We start from the raw sequence: 21,116 nt of genomic DNA, 5'->3' as shown, positions 1-21,116 counted from the left end.
CTAAGTCACTATGAAAAGTGGTCAGTAATTATTAACATATTAGAGAAGTCTACACAAAGTCCCCCAAAATTGCTAAGTCTTCTAAGGAATAGCAGGTAGTTACCAAATGATAATCTCATAAAACCCCTTTAATAAACTGATTTATCTGGCCTGTGAGTTGCTCATGACTAGGGCTTAGTCTGGATCATTTTTACTTTATTTGTAATACTTCCTTTCAGGTTTTGCATTTTTTTTTTGCAGAAAATATAGTCTTTCTAACTCTAATACAGTATATATTTTTTGCATTCATAATCCGTTTGGTTAGGAAGAAATTGCCAGTTCTTAAATTTGAAGCCTTTCCCTAAATATCTGAAAGTCCAAGCAACAGAAATAAGTGGTTTAACCTTTTCTTTTTCCTTTGCTGCCAGTTTGTACATGATCTCTTCGGAGACTGTAAATTGAATGTCATCCACTAGGGGGAGCCATGGACATAACATTACACCTCCTCTCCCAGCAGCACATTTGCAATAATCCCACCTTATATTTGCAGCTTCATTTCAGGACTATGTGTCATGGTAGGACATCAACCTAAGTCTTCTCAAGCAGAGTTATCTCAGGACAAACCATATCCATGAAGTCAGCTAGCCATCGGTGAGAAGTTACCAGCAGACGCAGAGACAGAAAAAGGATGTAACTAAATAATATGTACTTGTGTGTCCCTTGTCTTGCACATGTTTATTGTACTTGTCTATATTTCCTCTTTTCACATGTAAAGCGCCATAGAATAAATGGCGCTATATAAATGCATAATAATAAGAGACGTAATAGACAACGCAAATAAAAGAGAGCATTTCTTTCATGTAAATTTCCCATTATTTGCCGACAGTCATAACAGTTCACTTGAAGATACATGCTTATGAATTAACTATGACATGGCCATATACTACCACAGAGCAAGAAATTGGTACTCCTTTCACTGAAAGCCCAGCTACGAGGAGGAAATGATGTTTATCCCCTTCGTGACCGGGCCAATTTTTTAAATTCTGACCAATATCACTTTATGTGGTCATAACTCTGGAATGCTTCAACAAATCCCAGTGATTTTGATACTGTTTTTTCGCGGCACATTATAATTTATGATAATAGTAAATTTAGATTGATATGTTTTGTGTTTATTTATAAAAGTATCAGAAACTTGACAAAAATGTAAAAAAAATTGCAGTTTTCAAACTTTGAATGATTATCCCTTTAATCCAGATAGTCATACCACAGAAAAACATGAATAAACCACATTTCCCACATGTCGGCTTTACATCAGCACAATTTTTTAAACTGTAATTTATTTTGTTAGCCTTTTAGGAGGTTTAAAAATGTAGCAGCAATTTTTCATTTTTTCAAGGAAATTTACAAAATTTATTTTTTTGAGGGACCTATCCAGGTTTGAAGTGACTTTAGGGGTGCTATATATTGGAAAACCCCAAACGTGATACCATTTTCAAAACAGCACCCCCTGACATATTGAAAACCGCTGTAAGGTAGTTTATTAACCCTTCAGGTGATTTTTAGGAATTAATGCAAAGTGGTATAGCCGGAATGAAAAAGTGTTTGTTTACCACCTAAATGTCGCTAACTTCTGAACTGACCGCTATAGCCGGGAGACTCTAAGGCCGCTATTTGGCCATGAACAGCTATGGCAAACATCAGGATCACAGAATCATGATCTCAGTGTGTCAATTAGATTAAAGTGCAAGCCCCCACAATCTTTTAACCATTTATTTGATGTAGTCACTTTTGACAGCAGCAACTAAGGGGTTAAACAGATATGGACGGTGTCAACACCGATAATTTGTGATACGGCAAGTTGTCAGATATAGTGGACAGCCGAAAACTGCTGGATTGTCACCTTTATGGGGATGATATTCTCTTATATCTCAGGTCAGTATATATACGTATTGCGATCTTGAAGAGGTTATTCATCCCGGCAGCATCTGGCTTTCAGTTATAGAGGCGCGGCGGATGCAGCTCAAGTCACCGCTCAGTGCATAGTGCACACTGTAAAAGCTGTAACCACGCCCCGGCACTGACTGACAGCCGGCTCAGCAGTGCATCAGTACAGAGCTGGCTGTTAAGTCTGCCATTTAATTTACTGAAGCCGTGTCGGCCGTCTCTGAAACCCAGAGGCTACCAGGATGAATAAAGTTCATTTCCTACCGGTAGTCGAGCTTTCAGTTTGTCGTCTGTACAGCGTTAGAATGCTATTAACCCCATATCTGTATAATAGCGTTTTTTGACACGACAGGTTTCCTTTCAATGGATGACTTTGGTTCTCAACACAAATTAAAGTAGGACACGTGTAAAAGGCATTTGGGGCCCGATTCATTAAAGCATTTACGCCTGTCTTCCTGTTGAGTTTTTACTGTTTTCTGCTTTGCTTCAGTCTGCGCCTAATCCATCTTTCCATTTGCACTTTTTCTATCTTATGTGCTCACTTGCTTTTTTTAGTTTGCCACTCTGGGCAGCGTTTAGGGTTTACCGATGTTTTCACCTGTTTCATCATTTGGGAGTTTTCAAAAAGTTGCCTAATCTGTATGCATATTTTTTCCAGTCCTCACTAAATTGACTTTATGTAGAAATTTTTGCACCATTTTGCAAAATGAGCAATATATTGCACTAAGAAGTAGCAAAAAAGTTGAAGACAAAAGAGAAACCATTTTCTGACTCAAAATTCAAAAATGTGTGCACCATTTTGAAAAACTTGGTTGTAAAAAACAGTAACGAATACCACAAGGCAAAAAAACAAAATCATAAATCGGGGACTTTCATCGTAATGTATCCATGAGCTATCTGCTAAGTCCCATTCAGACATGTAGCACATACGGTACTTGTTGCATTTGTTTTCTTCACTGATATAACACATACCATTATAATCTATGCATCAGTGTACAGCCTGGGTACCATCCGTTTGCTGTACGTGTTTAACATTGCAAAGAATAGGAGAAGTTTCGAAATTTACTTTTTTCTTTATTCATCAGTGAATGAGGCCTTAAATACATTGATAGAACATTTATGACAAAACTGATATGTGAATGAGCCTTAAATTATATGCAGAGCATACTATTTGTACACCTCAATGCAACTGTCACACTATATCACACTTCAATACAAGTTTATGAAGAAGACAACCAGGTAAAAATTACATGACTTTTCCATTTAGTTCTATTGAGCTGCATCAAATGCTGAAAAAACATCAACTTCAGGCCAAAATTTTCTAGCAACTGACTAAAATCTGCAAGCAAGTTACATATTGATCAGTAATTCTTACCAGTGTACTTTCCCTTGTGATTGGGCATGGTTCGTAACTCGAACACAATTGAATGGGGGTTCACTTGATGATCAAAGTAGCTAATTTCAGGTAATTTCCATAAGGGCTCCTTCAGATGGACTGACCAATATAATTCAGTGCAGCTGTTCAGATGACAGCCTTTTCAAACAGACCCAGAGTATGTAAAAAAACAGATGTCATTCAGATCATCTGTGTATTTGAATTTCATCATGTGCATTTTAAGATGTTGATGTATAAAAACAGATCTCATACAGATGTAAAAAAACGGACAGGTGCCGCAAGGATGAAACTTTTCGGAGTTTTCTGGGTGAAATACGGACAAATTTTTGATGTGCTCGTCTGATCCAGGCCTAAATCAGAGATTACATTCACCTTTCATCCTCAAAATATACCTTATACATTTGATGCTGCATATATTACTCACCTGATGAGAACACATTGATTGTCATGTCGCTTCCATAGGCAGCGGTAGCATTCATTGGCCACAGCAAAGATGTGAGGGGGGATTTCTCCCAAGTGGTGCCGGCTGTATAACTCCACTGTATTTCGGTCATATAAACCAGGTATCAGCTTGTAGGGATTTACAGAAGCAAGGATGGAGCCGATATAAGTCTGAAATAAAGCATAACAAAATTAACACAAATATAGATGACATATCAATATCTATATATAAAGTTGTACAGCCCCACATGTGTGAATCCAGCATATAATACCAAGCATTGGAAATTATTTCACATTTCTTCTTATTATTTATATAGAATAGTATTTTACACTGTTTGTAATCACTCCCTTTCACCATTTATACCTCAACCTGTCAGATACACACATAGGTCTAGGGGGTCCTTTTTCTATTTGTGGAAACCATCAAGGTGGCATAGGGAGACAGGCCAGGCAATGATTTCTGGGAAAAAGATATACAAATACGGTAAGTCCTCCCGCAAAACGAAGCAAGCTGGCTTTCTAGTACCATCTACTGGAGGTGGCCACCCAGAAGTCAATGTTGACCTCTGCCACATGACTTAGAATGGAAACCTTATTCTGCAGTGCTTTAGAAACATTATCACTGTCCCCATTGAGGGGCATAATGGCAATTCCCTATTAGTATGATTTTGAACAGTGTGAGGAAACAGAGTACTTGCAGGAGACCCACACAAACACGAGGAGAACATATAAACTTTAAGGTGTTGTCCTTGGTGGGATTTGACCCCAGTACCTTAGGAGTGCAAAGCAACAATGCTATCCACTGAGCCACAATTTGTCAAATTAGTCTATGACAAAATCCTAACTCATATGACAACGCATGACTTATAGGGTAGACAACTGTAATGGCACTTTCTAACTTTTGTAGAACTAGTCTCCAGTACACATATAAAATATTCTCCACTGTTCTAGGAAAGCAGTGAACTTCCCATAAAAAAAGATAAAAATCCAAATAGTAAATGCAATTTTTATTAGATTAATATAGCGGATATAGCAGATAAAAAAAACCTTTAAAAACATGAATCTTAAAACAGGAAGGCAGAAATAGCCTGATGGTGCAAATACATGAGGCAATAAATATCCTAATGTGGCTACAGGAACAGGTATCACTCACAAAATAAGGGGGTACTGAAACTTACCTACACGCATATGTTAGACAATAGCCGCCCACTAAAACATCATTATGATTGATCATTTTTACCTGTGAAATGGGATCTTATATGAACAGCAGGGAGATTACCAGACATTGCTTCCCTCAACCCCGACGCACGTTTCACCTTGCTTCTTGCAGGGGTACACCTTTATTTTTATATGTTTTTATTTGCTATGTATGTTTTATTTAGCTAAGAACATTTGCATTTACTAATGGATTTTTCACTTTTTTTCGTTCAATACTTTCCTAGAACAGTGGGTTATATTTTATGCTTAGTGTTATCCACTAAAACTCCTTATTTAATGGACATTTATGGTATATACTTAAACACACATATAAAATAGATAACTAAGAAGACAACCATGTAAACACAGGATGAACATGTTCAGATTTTAATTCAACATCCCAATTTAGTGAGGTATCAATAATATCCACTAAGCTCCTGTGCTGTACAAGCAAGTCCATAGGTTACAAGCTACGGTAGTGGATGCAGTACTTATTGCCTTAAAAGCATTGTACAAGGTTAGAAAACATGGCTTTTTGCATGCAGTAACACACCACTCCTTTCCATGGGTTGGTATTACTAAAATCCAATGACATTAATGGGGCTGATCTGTAATATGACACACAGTTTGTGGACAGGAAGCCACGTTTTGTAAGCCTCTACAAGACAACAAGGTCATATTTTGGAGATCTATGGTGTAAAATATAAATGTCTGATGACTGACTTGCGCCTCCATCTTCAGCTTCTACCACACTATGGGCCTGATTCATCAAGACTGGTGTTTTGTCTTTTTTGTCTTGATGAACTGAGCACTGAAGTAAGATGTTCCAAATTCATAAAGAGGCATGTGCCACTAAAGAATTTGGTTATTCCTCCAATTGCTACATGCCACCTAAAAGAATGTTACTACACTCTGACTGGAGTACATTTCTGATGTAATGTTTGCCCCCTTAGTGGTGTAAATTATCATATATTAGTCAGGCACGCTGAGTTCCACCTCAGCTCAGACCATTTTTCTAAAAGTTGGCAAAGTTTGATGGGATTGGTGTAAAAACGCCACAAGTTGCAAATTTTCTGACATTTCAAAGTGTGTTACGTCAGAATTTTGGTGATAAATAAGGGCTTTAATGTATGTACGTGAAGAGGAGAAAAATGTTTTTAAATTCCTAAAAGTATACTTTTTAAGTCCTGTTTAGAATTAGGCAACGGCACAAGAAGACCTACAATGGCTGAGAATTTGCCTACAACATTTACAGGCTCAAAGCATATCAAAGACATTCCCTGACCACAGACGGCGCTGGAGCTCATGTCAGACCGGCAACTTTACATAAACACATCTGTGCACGACACATAGCAAACCTGCCCGTAACGTGACATTTACAATGAGACTCTTACTTTTTCCCTTTCTACAACTTTCTGCTGAGGGAGGACGCTTTTCCATTTTACTCGGGTTTCTTCTAATTCCATCATCTGACTGTTAGCTCTTATGTGCTTTGATGTGAGACTAGAGAACATCAACAAATATGTCTTGCTATTTTTAAAATATCTTCTGCCCAGTCCAAACCACATACAAAATTTTCCAGAGTTTCACATTTCAGATTGGATGCCCAGAACCTCCACTATATTTAACTGGAGCTGAATCTCATCGGGTCAGCCATTAAGAGACTGCAGATGCTAGGAAACAACAGAGGCTAACACTTGCACATTTGAGTTGTTAGTTGTTACCTTATAGAAATGATGCCTGTAAAACAACCACATGACAGCCATATATATACCTGGCAGATATAAGCAGAAAAGTGCCCCTGTGCCAGAGCAGTATATGGGCCCAATAGCTCATCATAATGCACAATTACACCTGCTTTGGAGGAGGAAATAGGACACCTTACCCTTTGGGGCCCAAGTGCAAGTGTGGCTCCATAGGTTGCACCAATGCTATGTCAACCCCTGAAGTAATCATTGATGTAGATCTTTGGAGGTTGCCCATTCTCTATAGACATCAGCTTACGAGAAGAACACACTGTCTTTCTGAAGCCTCTTGGTCCTAGGAAATACGCTTTTGACACTTTTGTGTGACAGTCCAGTAAATCAGTACAACTTACAATCTAGATCCAATAATATTACACAGAAGAAAAGTTATTATTCTACATTTCACAATATTGGTAGATAAATTGACCAAAACCACACCAAAGCAATAAAAGTCAAACAAACAACAAGCCCTACAAAATAATATAATGGGATGAGGACTGGTGACTATTGGACTGGTTTTAGGGCTGGGACATGTCAGTAGGCAGAGAAAAAGGCTGCCATAGGTATGAAGGGAATAATTGAGGGGACATATCTTTAGACCCAAACAAAATTGTGGGATATGGTAGATTGATAATTTAACATGAGAAATCTTTAAACATAGTCATACACTTCATCCCCTAGACTTGCCTACATATGGTCCACCTGGTTAGGAAATGTAACATAAAAGGATTTCACTACGAGTCAGTGAAAGTCCGCCAATAAAAAGTGAGATTGAGTGCCCGCGGAAGGGCCATATGACAAAGTGTTTAGATTACTGTACATTTCAGCACTTGTCTGTGAACTTCTCAATCACCATATACAAAGGACACATATTTCATCCAGTGTGATGAAAGATCAGACCGTTTACTAAACAGTCTCACATCAGTAGACACATGACGCGCGCTCTTTTCCTTCCGACTCATTGTATAGTTTTACAGGCAGATACTACATCTCATTTACACGTTCCATATGTCTGCATCTGCATTGATAAATAATTACTTCAAAGGGTCCTGTCCAAACTATTCCACATGAAATAAATACAGGGAAGCAGACAATACTGAAAGACGACCTCCTGATTATTGTTCCCCATAGCATTCCCCCATTATGCCCAGTAATTTTCCATTAAAGGGGATGGCTACTATAACCAGTTTTTCATTAAAGGGGTTGGCTAAATTTTCTTTTTAAAGGGAATCTGTCACCAGGTTTTTGTTACCTCATCTCAGATTAGTATAAAGTAGGAAAAAGACCCCAATTTCAACAATCTATCACTTAGCTTACAGGGTGCAACAGTTGTGACACAATCAGAGTTTTTAGATGTAGCATGTTGCAGAGCTCAAAAAGCAGTCTATTGACAGTGAGCTGCTTATCACAGGAGGGGTGGAGTCAGACTTGGTTTCATGTGCTGCTGTAGCATGATAAAATGTCCCAGTAATAACACCTTCATTGTAAGTAAACAACAGCATACAGCTTGATCAGTGACACATCTCTGAATTCAGTGTTTAAAGGTACTGTCACACTAAGCGATATCGCTAGCAATATCGCTATAACTAGTGACGCTATAGCGATATTGCTAGCGATATCGCTGTGTCTGATACTTATCTCCGACCCGCTCCCCCGCTGGTTATCGCCGATCGCGCGAGAACGTCCAGGACTGTTTCTCGTCGTCAGCTTCCTGCGGCGCTTCCTGTGGAGAGACGAGCGACGCGTGGAGCCGGGCGGGAGGACGCAGGATCGCCTCGTCTGACAGGTAAGTAGCGACCCCCGTCCCCAGCGATGTCGCTGGTGAGATCTGCCTGTGTGGCAGCTCACTAGCGACCACTTAGCGATGTACCAGCGATCCTGACCGCGTCATATCGCTGGTCGGGATCGCTGGTACATCACTAAGTGTGACAGTACCTTTACCCCTACATTACGCTGTCTTCAGATTACTTTGCAGAAACCTGCTGACAGATTCCCTTAAAGCAGTTTCCCTCACAAGCTGACCAGAATCAGTCCATCAGCCTCGTCCATTTGTAAAACACGTCACATGCGAATGCTGCTTTGCTATTGAAGGAGGCTGATGGACTTGACTGGCCATGCACACCACAACCAGCAGCCAGGACAGAAGTGCTGGTCAGTTTGTGGAGAAAGCTGCACCAACAAGAGAAAGTGGACAACCCATTTAAAGGGTAAGTACATTCAAGTGACATTTCAAAATAAGCTATTTTGTGTGTACATGAGGAATAACACTACATCTTGCCACTATATGACTGGTAACCTGAATCTTCACCTGTTTTCCACTCTACAGGCTCTATCTCTTAATTTTCATTTGATTTTGAGTTGGTGAGACTGAATGCTATGATCTTTTCCACACATAGCACAGCACACAGAGAGGAATTTCTGCTCTTCATTCCTTTAGCAGCACACTGATAGAAGCAGCATGGAGGAAACTATATATCAGTAGCAATCTGTGTAGCTATGAATCCAGCTCTGGGTGAGGTAAAAGACTTGTTAGAAAACTCAGCACAATCTATGTCTATCTGTGTCTATGTCTGCCTGTTTTATTACTCTACTCCCTCCACTTGCTATAAAGTATAATAGGCTGTGCAACCTGATACTTCATAGTCCTGACAGTCTGTCTTATCTCGAGCAAGACAGAGCTGAGATGAGGGAATGGCGAGCTCAAGAGGCAGGGGAGCATTGGTTGAGAAGAAATGGCTCATAGGAGGTGAAGGAAGCAGATTTCTATAATAAGATATATTTCAAAGTTTCTTATTTTTGCTTGCACTATTGATTTATGAAAAGTTTGTTGAATGTACAGTGTGTGGTACATTTAGAGCACAGGGTGTATAGTGTTTCACTTTTTGGGACAACACTGTGAGACATTTCTATGGTAATATTATGGAATTGTGGCATTCACTATTATTGGGGCACTATGGCAATACTGTTATGGGACCTCTGCAGGATCTACTTTTCCTGTGAAGTAAATTCTTAGACGTGGACAAATATGCCCTAAAATTTTGACAAGGACACCAAAATATCTTTAGCTACCGATGCAAATTGTACTGGTGTCGATCGGTTGGGGGAGTTGTGTTTCACAACTAATCATATGATAACTTGTTTTTTTTTTATTCCTCATGTGATTGGCAAAACAGCCACACATAAAAAGATTAGTCTCTGCCTTGAAACACTGCAAGATTAATTTGGCATACTTTACAGCTTTGTATAGAGTGCGCAAAGTAAAAATGAGTAAACTAAAAAGGAGTGAATTTTGTCTAGACGTCTGTACATTCCCATGTGATTATTTTGTACCTGAAAATAATACAGGTTCCAGTTACTCTAGAAGCCCTTAGGCACTTTTTGCATGAAACTTTCCAACATGCTGAGTTTTGTTTTATTTCATTAATTTTATTGAGTTTCTACTAGGAGTCATAGTGTGACAATCAGATTGTAGGATGACATCATCAGAATACTACGCGATGCAAAAATATTATTATAACGCTCCCCTGTAAGTTTCAGTGAACAAACATGCTATCACTAAGGGGTCAAATGTGGTTTAGAGTTTAGTAACACTTGGGTTCTGTTCACACGCCGCGTTTTTCGCTCCATTTTATTCTGCTCTCTTGTCAGGAAAATCTCTGCATACAAAACGCAGGTATTCCTGCATTTTTTTATGCGTTCTTGGAACAGTTTTCGGGTGCAGATTACGTGTGTGTTTTATCTACAGTAAATGTTTTAAAAAGTTTTATTCACCAGAAATGTAGTTAATAATGCTGCAATAACCAGAGCAAAACCTATTGCTGAATTTTTGCATTTCAATTACTTTCCATGGGTGAAACAAGCTGCTAAAACGCTGAAGCAATTGATGCTACAGATTAAAAAATGCTGCAGTTCTCAAATTCAGTCAGGAAAAAACAGAAGCAAATGTATGAGATTTCTGAAATCGTTTAGACTTTGCTGGCCCTGTAAAACATAGCTTCTTTTCTGCAGAAAAAAACGCAGCAAAAAGTGCTCTGTGAATTCTTGTAATTTATTTATATCAAGGTCCAGCTATATCAATAGAAAACTGTCAATTCATATGTAGAAAACTATAATTAAGAGGGGGCAATAAAGAGTGATTGTTTCCTTCCATTGACTAATACAAATCCTAAAAGGAAACCTTCCCATTCCTGGAGATCAGGTTCTCGTGGGCTGCCCTGTGGTCATTTTTACATCAGAAGGCACATTAGACAAATGGAGTGATATCGGAGGAATATACAAAAGTTTCGCGGGTGTGTCACCCGCGTTTTAGTATGCATAGTGGAGACAGGATTTCATAAAATCTCCTCCACTATGCTGTAACATCTGGACGCTGCGGCTGTACGCAGCATTCAATCCGCAGCAAATCCGGATGTAATACGGCTCGTGGAAACATACCCTAACGCTTGAGGTTGGTTTGTAAACTTAAAAGAGGTTTTCAAGGCTTGAGCTAAATTTCTGCTGTCAATCTATTTGACATCAGATCGATAAATCCTGACAGTGTGCATTATTCACATATTTCCCTCAATTGCCAAACCAGTCAGAAGGTCACATGCCTACTAGATTCTCACCTGCTTTTCCTAAAGCTGCATCAGGTAGATAGATTGCATTTTTTTTATCTGGCCCTCATAACACCTCCCACACGATCCGACAACTGCGGGGAATATGTGCATAATGCACACTGTCAGGATTTGCCAATCTGCAGTCGCACAGAGTTTTAGCTCAGGCCTGAAAAACACCTTCAAGGGCTATACTAGAGACTGGGTGACCAAAGACAGTGCTCCATGGCCTGCAAGATCATTTCCTTTCTTGACAACTTTCTTTTTATGTTTAAAATAGTAAAACTGTGCGAGTATTCGGTACACCGGAATGAAATGTTTATAAGGTACATATCCTAGCACGAAACTGAGGTCAACTAAGCCCCTGGGAAGTAGCACAATGTGACTATCTGCCAGCATAATAATCAAAATTGCTTTCTCAATGTTCCTACGGTTTACCACATTTAATAGAAAATTCCAAAACAAAAATGACTTACGTGACTGTTCATATACTGATAGCCCTTGAACAACAGGATATACATAACTTTCTGATTAAAGTGGTCTCAAATAGTTCTATCAAGATAGAACAGAGACTACAGCCCCCAAATACATGACACTAATGTTGGCCGAACTCATCACTATCAATGGGTTTGCCTGTCTAGTATGTATGGGAGCCGACAGATGACTGTTGAGGAGTTGAGTATCTGGCATGTTCTGATTTTGGACTGATGATACTTTTTTCTCCCTGAGATTGAGCATCTTGAGTTATCAGATCACCTTGAACAACAGAGGTCACTTGTAAAAATATCTGCCAACAAACCTGCACCTCACATATATTTACCAGGTAGCATGCTGCTTTTTCTACTATGTGCATTCATTTTACATAGAATATAAATATATTGCTACCAGTCACATCACTCTGTGGAGCTCATAATTGAATGTTTGAACTCAGAAGGGCTAATTTTGTAGATGTATGTATCCTTTTGCAGTTTAGGAGGATTCCATGCAAAGCAAGAAACATCCCACAAGAGTATAGAAACACCCCTTAACAAGAGGAGTATAGAAACACCCCATAACTCAACCTGCACAAAACTAGTGGCCCGTATAACTATCAGGTAGTCGGAGAGGAAGTCCTTTGGAAACTACGTAACATAAGAGATCAGTAAAAAGTCAAGAGATCAGTAAAAAGTCAAGAACAAAAAAGGAAATGAGAGTAATGGTGGTCATAGATGAGTAAGACACCTATTAGAGTTTCACCTTGGAGACCCAAAATTACTAAATCTAACCATTTTACGAACCTTGTAGCCACATACTAGTCTGAATGTGCTTAGAATTGTCTAAGATGATCTGCCATGGAAATAATAAGTCTTGTGGGTTGTCTGGATTTCCAAATCATGGTTTCAATAACTGGGGAATGTGGTTGAACCAAAGTAATGATAAAATTGGTTTTATGTAATTGATTATAACAGATTTCTGTAAATCTAAATATTAAATTCCAAATGTAACCTGTTAATGTTCATGACCTTTTGGAACAGTGCATTGAAAAGGTTAGCCGAGTATATGGCCATGTCTACAGCTCTAGTGTACAAGCCACATACCAGGCAGCTGGATTCAACAGCTGGATATAGTCACTGTTCTTCGCTTGGTCGCAAACAAAACATATGTCTCTGAGACTGAGCAGGCGATAGAGAGAGCGTTACTTAGAGAGCATATCTGCTGATCCTTCATAAACACAGACCAGATAATTCATGGCCTTGTTTTAGCTCTTAAACTTCAGTTAAGGCCTGTGGTAATGTAATGAGTGATTTTCCTTGTCTCCCACTAATTTGCACTGGGCTTCATCCAACTTTCTCCCTAAATTATAAACTGTACATCTCAGGTCACATTCTTTTCATGGAGCCTTGATCCAGGACAGTAGTATAAAAATGTTCCTGCAGTATGGAGAGAGAAACAAACATCCAGTACACAGAACCACCAAGAGAGCAATAAACTCCGCATCATGAGACCGCACGTGACACTCATCTGATGACTCCAATGTTCTGCTCCTTTCAGCAAATTATCGAATATATAAAAAAGATGCTGAGGACTCTGAGACTTAACCCTGTCCTCACCAAAAGACCTAAGAGATATCTATCTCATTATTCTGCATTCTTTACCAATGTAACCTTTTTGGTAAGCATTACAGAACCAGCAAAGTTCTGACATCCTGATCATGTAATTGCGATTGGCTGTTTCGGGAGCCCCATCTCCTTGAGTCAATGCTTGCATGCTGTTATTTCTGAGACGGGAATAACCCTATAATAATAACACAGTAATTGCCAAATCAGACAAGGTGATTTTCTGGCTTTGTTTTCTCATTTTGACTCTCATAGTTGTGGTCTACCTATGATGTCAATTACAGGCCTCATCATCTTTTTAAATGGGAGAACTTGCACAAGTGGTGGCTGACTAAATACTTATTTTAACCCACTGTATATAAAATATCCGCATATCTCTAACTATTAATAGACTGCTACTAAGAGACCTTTGGAGTTCTATTCCCATTGATCTATATACTACGCTTCATGCTCGGTTCAGTAGAGGTTGTAGAAGATTGTATAGTCACGGAAAGACTCTTTAATGAGAAGAATAGCAGCTGTCATAGAGACATATTCAGAACTGCCTCCACTAATACCAGGTAGTTAATGGAAATGAGTTAAAACATGCTCACCTGCCTTCCAAGTATTTTGCAGGGTCAGAACTATATCAAATATGATATTATATATGACCTCCTTTTCTTTTCGAGTTACCAGAAACTAGCCTTACTTGTAGTTTATCGCCAGAATTAATTAACAGAGGAAACTCTGTACAGACATTAAAGGGGTATACCCATCTCGTGCAATTATGGCATATCCACAAGCATGTATGGGAGAAATATTATGATACTTTATTAATAAAGTCAGTTATGCATTAGGAAATAACAAATATGTTTATTTTTTTAGATTTTATTTACACTCTGGGAAAAGGGGGATGATATGAACTTTTATATATATTTTAAATATTTATCATTTTTTATTATTCCCACTAGGGGACTTGAAGCTGCTTGGTATACATAGGCATCAGAAGGGACACCTTCCCTATTGCCAACCTTTTAAATGCAGCAGTCCTGACTTACAACAGCGGCATCTAAGATGTAAAACACCTGGCACCAGAGCTAGATCTGTTCACAGCTGTTAGACTTAGATGACAGCTGTATAACAGTGCTGTACGGTGCGTGATCAGGACCTGAGCCCGCTCCGTTTATGCAATATGCACTTCCACTGGATATGTACAGCGCATGTCACAATTTAAGATAGTCACATTAGTGAAACCTGGATCTACAATACATTTATACTATATCCTGTAAATACAGTGAAGGAAATAATTATTTGATCCCTTGCTGATTTTGTAAGTTTGCCTACTGAAAAAGACGTGAACAGCCTATAATTTTAAGGGTAGGTTAATTTTAACATTGAGAGATATAAAAAATGAAGTCCAGAAAATCACATTGCAGTGAGAAAAAAGCATTTAATCCCTTACCAACCATTAAGAATTCTTGCTCCTACCGACCAGTTAGATGATGCTAATCAACTCGTTACCTGCACTAAAGACAGCTGTCTTACATAGTCACATTTCTAAAAGACTCCTGTCCACAGACTCAATTAATCAGTCAGACTAACCTCAACAACATGGGCAAGACCAAAGAGCTTTATAAGGATGTCAGGGACAAGATCATAGACCTGCACAAAGCTGGAATGGGCTACAAGACCATAAGTAAGACGCTGGGTAAGAAGGAGACAACTGTTAGTGCAATAGTAAGAAAATGGAAGAAAAACAAAATGACTGTTAATCGACATCAATCTGGGGCACCATGCAAAATCTAACCTCGTGAGGTATCCTTGATCATGAGGAAGGTAAGAGATCAGCCTTAAAGTTCACAGGGGAAAACTTGTTAATGATCTCAAGGAGGCAGGGACCACAGTCACCAAAAACCATTGGTAACACAATACGCCGTAAAGGTTTACAATCCTGCAGTGCTCGCAAGGTCCCCCTGCTAAAGAAGGCACATGTGCAGGCCTGTCTAAAGTTTGCCCATGAACACCTGGATGATTCTGTGAGTGATTGGGAGAAGGTGCTGTGGTCAGATGAGACAAAAATTGAGATATTTGGCATTAAGCTGTGCTTGGAGAAAGAGAAATGCTGCCTATGACCCAAAAAATACCATCCCCACTGTCAAGCATGGAGGTGGAAACATGTTTTGGGGGTGTTTCTCTAACGGCACAGGACTACATCACTGCATCAGTGGGAGAATGGATGGAGCCATGTACCATAAAGTCCTGAGTGACAACCTCCTTCTCTCCGCCAGGACATTAAAAATGTGTGGTGGCTGGGTCTTCCAGCAAGACAAGGACCCAAAACATACAGCCAAGGCAACCAAGGAGTGGCTAAAAAAGAAGTACATTAGGATCAAGGAGTGGCCTAGCCAGTGTCCAGATCTTAATCCCACAGAAAACTTATGGTGGGAGTTGAAGCTCCGAGTTGCCAAGCGACAGCCTCAAAATCTTAATGATTTAGAGATGCTCTGCAAAGAGGAGTGGACCAAAATTCCTCCTGACATGTGCGCAAACCTCATCATCAGATGAAAAAAAAGTCTGACTGCTGTGCTTGCCAACAAGGGTTTTGCCACCAAGTATTAAGTCTTGCATGCCAAAGGGATCAAATACTTATTTCTCACTGCAAAATGCAAATAAAGTTTTATAATTTATACAATGTGATTTTCTGGTTTTATTTTTGATATTCTATCTCTCAATGTTAAAATTAACCTACCCTTAAAATTATAGACTGTTCATCTGTTTGTCAGTGGGAAAACTTACAAAATCAGCAAGGGATCAAATACTTATTTCCTTCACTGTATGTCATAAGTGTATGAGATTGGAATACTCCTATAAGTTAGCTTGGAATCATGGGAAATTTTTAGCTCTACTGCCTACAAGCGTGTGAATGGAGCTATTTATAATATTTGCTTGGTAATGGTTTTCAAAAGTGGACATTCACTTTAATAACTACAATAAATGTAAGCTATTTTTGCCATTTTGTTGATCATTGCAAAAAAAAAATTGTTTCTGTCCTGGAGAGATCAAGCTACAAATGCTGAGGTCACTAGATTTCTGGAACAGATTTGTTGTGTTAACACAGTGACTTCAAGAGCAAGACCCTAGGTTGCTCCTGTCGCCTTCACATTGTGTCTTTGTGAAGCTGCTCCAGCTTTTATGTTTATTTGTCGAATAAACTCTGGGTTGACCATTATAAACTTTGCTGCTTACGCTGGAATAACAAGCTTACTGTGGGTACGTCTTCTCTGACACAGATGTTCCGCAGTGACTGAAGTAGCCTATTTTTAGAGTAAAAAAAAACATGCCGGTCAATGGCCCCATTCAGGTGGAACGACAGTACCTGTAAACTATTTTAAGACAAGGTCCACAAACTATTCTGGAGTAACAGCCAATCAGCACTGTGGTTTTGGACGCTTTTACACATTCCTAATGGTAATGCTCATACACAGAAAGTGTGGGGAACAAATTCAGCTTCAAGTTTATAAAAGTGAAACATGTTGGCATTGCCTAAAATAAGTAAATCCATCTGTTTCCTTCTCCAAAGAAGACTGCGATTTATATTCTACTACATACATAGCGAAAAATACAATGTTCTTTATTCACCTAGAGATGTCCCAATAACTTGTTAACCAATTCTTTAAGAATTAAGTTAAAAGGAAGCTGTAATAAAAATGACCTATTTTTAAATCAGGGAAAATGTACTTTTTTATTTTTTTTTGTTATTTTTTGTTTTACATATCACAATTTGTTCTGAAAATAAAAAATTTCACACTGGCTACTGAGGCTTTTTTAGATTACACCTTCTGGCTGTTTCAGGAAACAACATCTGTACATAGTCACTAAGTTCAATCCTATCTTTAGTATCCATTTGCATAAACTAACTATCCCCCCAACACTTCATCATAAACATGCATGCTCGTATTTACTGAACCTACATATTTATTGCATTAGTGAACGGGTTGAAAGTCACAAGATAGACACCTTTGGAAGCACCTAACAAATCCAATAAAGTAAAAGAAGACGCACGCTATTGTACTCTAATTTTCATGACAGACATCTGCAAATTGTGTGCCCCGAGATTTTCACACATCTGCTATATGTATTTTTTGCGTAAGCTAAGATTCAGATAAAGTTTGAGGAAGTTGAAGCCACCAAGCCCAATCCTTTCACCCCCCCCAAAAAAAAATATGTGCCTAAATGGATGAAAGGGAGGAATCATTATGGATGAAGCTGAGCCACATGCACCCTACACTGCCGGTCATTCCTTACAAAATTGTCATGTTCTCCTGGAAGATCGAAATCCTGAAAAAAGCACAATTTTACATTTTTAAAAAAAATAATATTAAGTTAAGGTTCCTATCTTCCAACCACTAAACCCAATTAGTTGGGCATTGACTTCTTTCTTTTCAATAGGATCATGTAATAAAAAATTACAGTTACATATATCAACTAAAATTTAAAGGGCTGTTCTCACGTTCTTAAGAAGGCAAGGCGCTCCTGCATGAGTAACGATTCATCTCACTGCCAGCCTCAGAAGCTGGAGAGTGGTGGCTGGGATTAGGATATTGCTGTGTGCTCCAGTGGGGCAGACCGGTCTCAGTGCAGCGCTTACAAGCACAGTAGGAAAGAGCGCTGCACATGTTCGACCACTGCTCCTTTACAGCAGCAGCCTGTCCACTTCACTAGGAGCCGTAATCAATAAAATGAAAGTGAAAAATTGGGTGATTGATGGCAAATTTAACCAGCAAGTACATTGCAAATAAGCTTATTTTTTTTGCAACGACTACTTAAAGATATCCAATTACAAGGACTCATTTAATGGGTTAGTTTTGTTTCTTTTTGTAGGAACAGTGCAACTTTTGTTCGTGTGTTGTGTCTGGAAGTAGAACTGGGTCGTAATGGTGGACGCAACCCAACAACAGTAAAGCCGTTTCTGGAAATAAAAATGACTCTTTTTTTAAAAAATCTTGGACAAGTATTAAGTCAGGGTGGCTGGTTGGAGCTGAGCCAGACATTCACATCCTCATTCTCCTCTATTCCCCTAAATAAAGTCTCATATGCAATTTGTTTCCTCCACATTCTATAAAAAAAAGTCAAATATCATAAGTGCCAAAATCAATATAGAGAAAAAAGTGTTTAACATTTGCCAGATGTGTAAATAGTATATAATTATATCCCAGATGGTGCCCATGTTATTGCATCAAATCCCGTAGAGTTCGTGTAATGATTGATGCTCGCCAATGCAGTGAATGGGTGTACTCAGAAGCAAAAACTACAGACAACGTAGGGAAAACTTGGCTCCTTTTCACCAGAACGCTGTATTGTCAGTACAACAGTTGCCGAGCTCCGCAATGGTATTGGGAATTGATTGGCTCAAAATGACATAAACATGAATGATGAAAGAGGACTTTATCTAATCTACACATTGGGCCATTTGTTTTTGCCATTTTCATTCCTGATTTGCAATGCACAGTGAATCCACAACCAAATTAGAATACAACGCATTTTGCTTTTGCTGTGGAACCAGAAAAGCCGCATTATCGGTGGCGTATTTGCGGCAGATTTTCCATGCGGTTTTGTGTGCAGACAATCCACGCTACCAGCTGAGTGGGTACGATGGCAGTAAATCTCTTGTACATACACACTGCTCAAACTTTAATGTATGGAAATCAACATATGGTGCGGACTTTAAAGTTCACTTAAGTCTTTGGAATTTCTTGTGGATCTCACCCTTTGTAATGCAGGGAGTGAAATCTGCCGCCAATCCACAGTAAAATTTTCCCATACGATTTTGCTGCAGATATGCTGATGACATTCTATGAAAAAGGCGGCAAATCTGCTATGTATTAACGTATGTTTGAAGTGTATTTCCTGAGATTTGGTCAAAATATTGTCATAGCTGATTTAATGATGTACAACAGCATTTTTGTACAAAAAAAAATCTTAAACCTTTTTTTCTTGCAATTAAGTTCCAACCGCTTTCCTTATCAGCAGAGGCCAAATTACAATGACAGGTTAACACCTCTCTTTCCATATGATAAGACAGGTTCCTCCATTCACAATACATGATGTCACAGCTGACCTGCTCTCCTCCCTTCACAATGACCTTTGCACACGCTCATTAGATGCTTCTATACAAAATATAGGGTCTGAGTCTGTTCATTGCTGCAAATGTACATGTAAATTTCCTGAAACAACAAGATGTCAGAGTCTCAATGCTCAAACTGCACTGATGAGAACTTCAAATGCATATTCCAATATCTGAAACAGTATTGGAGGTCTTTAATGATTAGTTATATCTTCACATATATGATGGAAATACACTGTAGCAATTTAAATACTGTCCACTACCAACAACAGAACAAATATAAAACCCCAAAATAATCACTGATTGATTAATGAAAGAATGAAACATTTTTTAAATATCATTACGCAAGTGATCAGGGCTTGAATACCGTATTTTTTTTTATCCTACTTAGTTCTAAAGAAGAGTGTCCTTCTTTTGATTATTTTTTAATATTAACAGGCTTGCATTATATTGGCTAGGAGGACATGTGTTTTTAATGAGAGACTCAAAAGGAAAATCAGACCAACGTGAGCACAAATTAGACATGTGAGCCTAAAGTGCTGGAGGCAGCATTAGCGCGCATGACTGGCACGCATGCCAAAGGATCACCCCGGTCCTCTCTGACCTTGGGAAAACAGCTCAGGTCATACATAAAATTGAATGGTTTTGTCTATATTGATTGACCCAACCAAATTTATTTTCACAAAGTGTAGTCTACAATTACTCATAATAACCCATGTACGAGCGAGGAGTAGGCTCGAAATGCCCTGGCTGGATGACTATTGTGAGCTGGAGTAGTACCTAGACAACCAACCTTATAGGTTCACTCAAGAAGACATCTCTAGAATTTCTGACCACAAAACGGACATGTGGACGGGAAGAAAAACCAGTGCCAGAATGGAAAAAAGTAAAAATGTATTTATCATTTTCATAAATCTGTATCTCCGCCCATCAGTTGGTGGCCGTATTCATCACATCTCCTTTATCTTTATTTTTATATAAGAAAACATGTTGAGGGACCCCGGCATGTTCTACTCATAAAGCATGCGCCATCTACTCATACACATAACAGTGCCACATGCTCTATGATAATCACTTACTGGTCGAGAAAAGAAATGTAAAAAATAAACATTACAGTGTATATGATATGAGTAAAGGGTTCAGGTGATAGCTACAGTATATGTCTCCTAATTATGAAGGACAGAGGTGAATGGGAAACAAAATACGGTAAGCAGTAAAAGGCAGGAAACCCAGAGGGCTGAATCATATCCTGCCGAACAGGAAGACATGGATTAAGAATTCAGGATTTCTGCAAAAATCAATTACAAAACCTTCCTTTACTAAGCGCTCTGTAGGTATATGAAAAATACTTAGGAGAAACATATATCAATGCGTCACACTATAACTGTCTCCGAAGCCAAAAAGAACTCCACATTCTGAACTAGAGTAGTTCTAGTGTAAACCTGGCCATACACATAAGCTAGCTAACGGACTAATGCTCATTCAGCCAGTCACTTTCTCTCCGGATCCATCTGTACTCATGTATATAGGGTTTGGCCAAGAGTGAATGTGTTTATATGAGGCAAGGATAATAAGTTGTTGCCAAATTCCTCAGGTAGAAGATTATAATAGAAGGAT

The 21,116-nt window shown here is 38.8% G+C and overlaps 1 protein-coding gene across 1 annotated transcript in view; it reads right to left on the bottom strand.

Moving 5' to 3' along the window:
• Positions 1–21,116, bottom strand: part of MYO10 (myosin X) — a 254,463-nt gene that overhangs the window by 113,882 nt on the left and 119,465 nt on the right. Inside the window, exon 4 of the mRNA XM_073569433.1 lies at positions 3,747–3,934. Within this exon, the coding sequence (XP_073425534.1) occupies positions 3,747–3,934 (188 nt within the window). The remainder of the gene's footprint in view (positions 1–3,746; positions 3,935–21,116) is intronic.

This window comes from Dendrobates tinctorius, unplaced genomic scaffold, assembly GCF_039654945.1.
Source record: "Dendrobates tinctorius isolate UK_male_01 unplaced genomic scaffold, ASM3965494v1 ptg000025l, whole genome shotgun sequence".
NCBI classification, from domain to species: domain Eukaryota; kingdom Metazoa; phylum Chordata; class Amphibia; order Anura; family Dendrobatidae; genus Dendrobates; species Dendrobates tinctorius.
The sequence above is the reverse complement of the archived record's forward strand: the minus strand, read 5'-3'. Positions and strand labels throughout refer to the sequence as shown.